The sequence below is a fragment of the Dipodomys spectabilis genome, unplaced genomic scaffold (genome assembly GCF_019054845.1).
Source record: "Dipodomys spectabilis isolate Male_0828 unplaced genomic scaffold, ASM1905484v1 ptg000360l, whole genome shotgun sequence".
Taxonomy (NCBI): domain Eukaryota; kingdom Metazoa; phylum Chordata; class Mammalia; order Rodentia; family Heteromyidae; genus Dipodomys; species Dipodomys spectabilis.
Window position 1 is genome coordinate 15,215 of NW_024871037.1, and position 7,286 is coordinate 22,500.

The 7,286-nt window shown below is 53.8% G+C and overlaps 1 protein-coding gene across 1 annotated transcript in view; it reads left to right on the forward strand.

Moving 5' to 3' along the window:
* Positions 1 to 3,426: 3,426 nt before the first annotated feature.
* Myl3 (myosin light chain 3) overlaps positions 3,427 to 7,286 on the forward strand; it is a 5,739-nt gene continuing 1,879 nt past the window's right edge. The window contains exons 1-3 of the mRNA XM_042666058.1: positions 3,427 to 3,572; positions 5,727 to 5,754; positions 5,865 to 6,014. Coding sequence (XP_042521992.1) covers positions 3,438 to 3,572; positions 5,727 to 5,754; positions 5,865 to 6,014 — 313 coding nt within the window. The 5' untranslated portion in view covers positions 3,427 to 3,437. The remainder of the gene's footprint in view (positions 3,573 to 5,726; positions 5,755 to 5,864; positions 6,015 to 7,286) is intronic.

The following is a 7,286-nucleotide window of genomic DNA, read 5'->3' on the forward strand; positions in this document are numbered from 1 at the left end:
TTCCCATCCCTCCTACGCCCCCTGCTGGCTGTTTATCACAGTTACGTCTCCGTACACCATGGAGGGGGGCGGGCAATCATGGTCATAATTATTGAGGTGGGCACAGGAGGTGGCTGGGTGGACTTGGGGACAGATGAGCCTCATCTGGACTTGGAGATAAGAGTCTCATGGACTTTCCTTGCCCAGCCTTGACTTTGAACCGCGATCCTCAGATCTCAGCCTCCTGAGTAGCTAGGATGACAGGCATGAGCCGCTGGCAGGAGCCCTGGCTCTCTTCCTTTGTTTTTTGTGTTCAAAGCTGATGGTTTTTACCATTTGAGCCACAGCTCCCCTTCTGGCTTTTGGCTGGTTCCTTGGAGATAAAGAGTCTCAGGGCTTGGATACTGGTTGGCTCACACCTGTTATCCTGGCTCCTCAGGAGGTTAAGGATCTGAGGAGGGTGGTTCAAATCCAGCCCAGGGCAGTGAGACTCTTATCTCCAATGAATCACCAGAAAATCAGAAGCGGAGCTATGGCTCAAAATGGTATACAACACTAGCCTTGAGTGAAAAAGATCAAGGACAGCGCCCAGGCCCTGAGTTCAAGTCCCACTGACCAAAATAATAATAATAATTAGGGGCTGGGAAGGTGGCTCAGTGGTAGAGTGCTTGCTCTTGCATGCATGAGGCCCTGGGTTCGATTCCTCAGCACCACATAAGTAGAAAAACCCGGAAAATTTTGTTTTTTAAAAAGTCTCACAGACTTCCTGTCCGGGCTGGTTTTGAACTGCGATCTTCAGATCTCAGCCTCTTCAGTAGCTAAAGATGGCAGGCGTGAGCCACCAGCACCCCATCCTTGTTTTGTTCTGATGAATGAAAAGAGAATTTGGGAGGTGTGTGTGTGTGTGTGTATGTGTGTGTGTGTGTGTGTGTGTGTGTGTATGTGTTTTGTTGATTGTGCCTTTGGGGTCTCTGGAGCCACTGTGAACTATGGGTTAAGCAGAGGCAAGCTATCTGGAGGATCAGTGAGTGAGGCTCAGACACTGCTTAGAGATGTCTCCCTGTATGTCTGCCCCCCCCCCAAACCTCCGCCTGGCAGGCTGTCCGTCCTCTCCTTCTGTGGTATTTCTGACGGTCTCTGTGAAGCCCCCTCCAGCCCACCCCCCTCCCTGCCTCCCACCATCTCTTCGTTCTCAATACCTTGGCCAACCATCTGGAAGAAAAGTGAAAAACGTGTGACATATTCCCCCCTCTCCTCCTCCCCTCCCCCCCCCACCCCCACCCCCCCAAAAAACGCTGGATATTGTCAGAATTCCAGATGTGGGGTGTCCTGCTCTCCAGATGAAGAGAGGAATGTGTTCCTGGCTCCACCCCGCCTCCTTTCCCCGAGGGAGATGGAGGGTATATATGGGGGTTTGAGGGGGGAAGGCGGAGGGGGGGGAGAGGATTCTAACTCTGGGCTGCTGGTTCTTTTAGTCACTGAGGCTCAATTGGTGGGGGAAAAGGGGTGACCAGGGCCTGGGCCTGAGGACAGGGCTATCTTGATAGCATGCCTAGGCCTGTTGCTTGGCTTTGGATTTCGACACTGAGGAGACTCTCTTGGGTATGGAGGGGGTGGGGTGGGGTGGGGTGGGGGGTGGGGAGCTGTCTCTGATGTTTCTATCAAAGGCTCCAGGCACTTAAAAATAACCAGGAACATCCTTTCCCCTCCTCCTATCCCCTAAACTCCCCCCTCCTCCCGTACCCCAGCACAGACACTGGGGCAGAGAACAGAACCCAATGTGCATGCAAGATGTCCCCAACTCTTTTTTGAGTGTGTGTGTGTGAGTGTGTGTGTGTGTGTGTGTGGGCCAGTACTAGAGCTTGAACTCAGGGCCTGGATGCTGTCCCTGGATTCTCTCCCCCGACCTCCCAACTAAAAGCATGGGCAGAGGGACCTTGGGAAGTGTGTCAGAAAATGGGGTACAAGGGAACTGATGGCCAGTGGCTCACGCCTGTCATCCTAGCTACTCAGGAGGCTGAGATCTGAGGATCACAGTTCAAAGCCAGTTGGGGCAGGAAAGTCTGAGAGACTCTTATCCCCAATAAACCACTCAGAAAACCAGAAGTGGCGTTGTGGCTCAAGTGGTAGAGCGTTCGCCTTGAGCTGAAGAGCTCAGGGACCGACCGGTGCCCAGGCCTTGAGTTCGAGCCCCAGGGGCTGAGTCTGGGTTATGGCAAGCAGGGGAAGACATCTGGGCAGGGGGATGGGGGGGGAGGGAAGGCTGCAATCTGGAAGGGAGCTAAGCCTTGAGGCGTATAGGAAAGAAATGGCAGGGGTGGGGTGGGGGGGAGGACTGGGAGCTATAGGGAGGGGCAGTAGTAGGAAGCCAGAGGTTGAATGAAACCTGAGACACTGCCTGAGAGAGTTGGTAGCTGTCAAGATGGCTGAGGGCCATTCTCTTGGCACTTGGTGGAGGGGGGGGGGAAGGGAGGAGGGATGGGGAGGGGTTTCCTGGAGACCCCAGGACAGATCCCCTTAAATAGGACAGCTGCCGCCCACGACCAGACACTCACTCACACTCAGGCGTTATAAACACCCAGACATAAACACCCAGAGGGTCAGCACTGCAGATCCACAACGTCTGAGAAACAGGGCCTCAGAGACGGCAGCCATACTTACACATACCCCGTCCAGCATCTACATACCCGACACCCCAGACATACACACAGAGGAGCAGACCCACACCCCACCCAAGACATTGGAAGAAAAGGGCTGGGACACAGGACGCAGACAGACCACAGACACATATGGGCGGGGGCGGCGGTTCTAGGCCCGGAGTGGGGGGTAGAGTTTAACTCAAAAGAGTGCCTTTCAGTGGTCCATCCGGGTCTCAACTGCCACCACACTACAGTGCACGCTGGAGCCAGCCTTCATCGGTGTTGATGTGTGCATGCTTTTGTGTGTGTTGTATCTGTGCAGCAGGCCTGCACGTGTATACAACAAGTGTGTGTGTGCATAGGCTTGCATGCTTCTCTGTGTGCATGTGTGCATGCTTATACAAGTGTGCACGCGCGCTTCTCTATTATACATCCGCGCATGCGCACATACTTGTGTGTGCCTGTGTGCGCATGCGTGCATGTTTTTGTGTAAGTCTGTGTGTGTGTGTGTGTTTGCCTCAAGTTCCCTCCCCCCTCCCTCTCCCCAACAGGTGATCACTGAGGAATGAAGCAGCCCTCCCTTCTCCCCCACTCACTCCTGGGTCTGAACAATGCCCTCCCCAGGCCCCAAAATAGCCCCTGAGCAAAGCCAATGTCCTTTTATAGCCCTGTCCCTATTGTGCACTGTGGGGGGGGGGGGAGGGACTGGGGTCAGGAGGTGTCCAAGCAGGATAAAGGCCCAGCCCGCAGGGTCACCCCACCCCAGAAACTGCTCTCTGAATTCTTCTCTCCCCCAGGCCCTGTGTGTCCTGAGCTCCCATGGCCCCCAAAAAGCCAGAGCCAAAGAAGGAGGAGGCCAAGGCAGCTCCTAAAGCTGCTCCGGCCCCTGCCCCGGCTCCAGCACCAGAGCCTGACCGGCCCAAAGAAGTGGAATTTGATGCTTCCAAGATTAAGGTGAGTGAAGGGGCTGGGAAGGTGGCTCAGTGGAAGAATGTTCGCCTCTCCTGCACGAAAGCCCTGGGTTCGAGTCCTCAGGACCACACCATGAGAAAAAAGCCAGAAGTGGCGCTGTGGCTCAAGTGGTAGAGCGCTAGCCTTGAGCAAAAGAAGCTCAGGGACAGCACCCAGGCCCTGAGTTCAAGTCCCAGGACCGGCCGTGGTGGAATTCCCACAGTCTCTTGGTGGCTAGGAAGTCTTGTCTGACGGAGAGTCCCGAGTTAATAATCCTAGGGTAGACAGAAAAGGGGTTAAGATGGCATGGGGTGGGGTGAGGGGGGGGCAAAGGGGGAGTCCTGCCCAGGCAGGATCAATACTCACCCTGCCAAGATCACTGAGCTCAGAGCTGGTAGAACCTCTTCAAGGTCTCAGCTGGGGAAACTGAGGCACTCGGCTGGCTGCAAAGGGAAATCCTGAAAAGTCAGGCAGGAAGCTGGTGGTAGAGCTGTGGCCCAGTTCACCCCAGGAGCCATCCCCCCCCCCCTCCACCCCGCACCTTTCCTGGATGGAAAAATTGTCCCCAGAGTCTAAACTTGAGACTATGACAGCCACCTGTGATATGCACATATCAACACGCAGCATGATCCTCACCGCTCCGGTTCCCGGTTCTTAGCTGGCCAGAGGCCACTCTGCCGCCCTGGCTACGTCCCCAGAGGCCAACCTTGGGAGCCTGCCCAATCCCTGCATGTCCAGCAAGAGCTACTACCCCCATCCAGGCCACGCCTCCTCTTGGTCATGAGGCTTTCCCACAGGCACCTGCCTTTGTTTCTCAAGACACAGGTTCGAATCCCATCTGTGCGGCCATATTCCTTTGGCTCCCTGAGGTTTGCTTTCTTTCCCTCTTCTCTTCCTCTTTTTTTTTGTCAATCATAGGGCTTGTACTCAGGGCCTGGGTGCTGTCCCTCAGCTCTTCAGCTCAAGGCGAGCGCTCTACCGCTTGGAGCCACAGCGCCACTTCTGGTTTTCTGGGGGTTCGTTGGAGATCAGAGTCTCATGGACTTCCTTGTCCAGGTTGGCTTTTTGAACCACGATCCTCAGATCTCAGCCTCTTGAGGAGCTAGGATGGCAGATGTGAGCCACCTGCACAATGAAAATGGGACCATAAAGGTCTCATTGTCCAGGAACACACATGCACCCTGGGAGGTGTGTGTGGCTCCCTGATCCCTGTCTCCCTCCCCCCCCCAAACCCAGGTCAAAAGTTTTCATCTTCATGCTCAGTTGGTGAGACTCATGGTGACCAATCATCTCTCTTCTGGGATTCTTTCTGGTTTCTTCCATCACTCCCTGCCCAGTTGAAGGGCAGAGAGATTTAAATCCTGCAGGTCTCAGGAAAGACAGTTAGATGGATGCTATGGCAGAGGGGAGGGAAGAATGGAGGGACTCTGGGGGAGAAGTGGCAATCGGAGGGGGGGCAGTCACAACCCTAGTGTGTCCTTGACCTTGGGAAGAGTGACGGCAGGGACTAAAATTAGATCTGGAGTCAGGCACCAGCTGGCCAGCAGGCTCCCACCCATGGGCCTAGATTCTCTCAGAAGGCTGAGATCTGAGGATCGCAGTTCAAAGCCAGTCCGGGCAGGAAAGTCCATGAGACTCTTATCTCCAATGAACCACCAGAAAACTGGAGAAGTGGCACTGTGGCTCAAGTGGAAGAGCGCTCATCTTGAGCTGAAGAGCTGGGGGACAGCGCCCAGGCCCTGAGTTCAAGCCTTGTCATGACTGACCAAAAACAAAACAAAACAAGTGGTAGAGGCTAAGACGCTAGAGCAGAAATAGGCCGAGGGACAGCTTGATGCTTGTTTAGCTCTGAGTGATCAGAAGGTAAGAAAGCCTGGTCCTACTTTAGAGCTAATTGCTTAGAGTCTGTCTGTCTGTCTGTCTGTCTGTCTGTCTCTTTTTCTGTCAGTCCTGGGGCTTGAACTCAGGGCCTGGGTGCTGTCCCTGAGCTTGTTTTGTGCAAGGCTAGCGCTCTACCACTTGAGCCACAGCGCCACTTCCGGCTTTTTCTGTGTCTGTGCTACTAAGCAATTGAACCCAGGGCTTCATGCATGCGAGGCGAGCGCTCTACCACTGAACCATCTTCCCAGTCCTGAGTCTCTCTCTTTTATTTTTCAGATCGAGTTCACACCAGAGCAGATCGAAGGTGAGTTGGGGGGAAGATGGTCCCAGCAGTGGTGTGGGCAAAAATGGGGGTGATGAGCTCCCTTGGGGAGTGCCCACTCCTCAAGCTCATTCCTTGCCCTCTCCTGGCAGAATTTAAGGAGGCGTTCATGCTGTTTGACCGCACCCCCAAGGGCGAGATGAAGATTACCTACGGGCAGTGTGGAGATGTCCTGCGGGCACTGGGGCAGAATCCCACGCAAGCCGAGGTGCTCCGTGTCCTGGGGAAACCGAAACAGGAAGGTAAGCCACCCTGTCTGGGACTGCATGTTTTCCTCAGTGGGTCTGTGTCATGGATGGGACAGCCAGAGAAAACCCACCCTGGCTCTGCCCTCTCCCTTCCCAACCTCCTCCTCCACCATTCGAGTTGAAGACCAGGCATCTCTACCCAGAAAACATCACAAGCCAGGAGACCACAAAGATGCTTGCGCATCCATGTTCCTTGCTGCACTGTTCACAGAACCAAGTTATAGCAACAGCCCAGATGCCCTACAATAGACACAATGGAATTTTACACAGGTACCATTAGAAAGAATAAGAAAGATTATGTTAGCCGGGCGCCAGTGGCTCACGCCTGTTATCCTAGCTACTCAGGAGGCTGAGATCTGAGGATCTTGGTTCAAAGCCAACCTAGGCAGGAAAGGCTGTGAAACTCTTATCTCCAATGAGTCACCAGAAAACTGAAAGTGGTGCTGTGGCTCAAAGTGATAGAGCAGTAGCCTTGATCAAAAGAGCTTAAGGCTAGTACCCAGGCCCTGAGTTCAAGCCCCACAACCAAAAAAGAAAGAAAAGAAGGAAAGAAGGAAGGAAGGAAGCAAGCAAGCAAGCAAGCAAGCAAACCAGGCAGGCAGGCAGGCAGGCTGGTTTTGTTTTCTTTCCCTTTTGTTCTGTTTGTTCGTTTATAAGTCTTTGGGAGTTTAAGGGGAGGCACAGAAGTGGGGGGACAAAGGGCAAACCAATGCAGCAATGGTATCCATTGGACCCTTGATTGAAAATGGATTTATACAACTTGTGGGTGCAAATGGGAGGGGAAAACTGGGAGAGAGCAAGAGATGGGGTAACATTGTCCAAATAAAATGATATTATTATTTTTCTGGTCCTACAGAAGACTTGAACTCAGGGCCTGGACGCTGTCCCTGAGCTCTTCAGCTCCAGGCGAGTGCTCTACCACTTGAGCCACAGCACCACTTCTGGTTTTCTGGTGGTTCATGGGAGAGAAGAGTCTCACAGACTTTCCTGCCTGGGCTGGCTTTGAACCGTGATCCTCAGATCTCAGCCTCCTGAGGAGCTAGGATGACAGGCGTGAGCCACCCTGGTCTTCCCAGCCCACTTAATTCCATGACTTGTGCCTCTGTCTCTTTTTCTGAGTGATCATCAACTTCCTTCTCTGTTTGTCCTCTGGCTGTGTGTACCTTGGTCACAAGTAGAAGCCCAGCCCTTGGGCTGGGAAGGTGGCTCAGTGGCGCTCACGTAGCATGCATGAAGCTCTGGATTTGATTCCTCAGTACCACATCC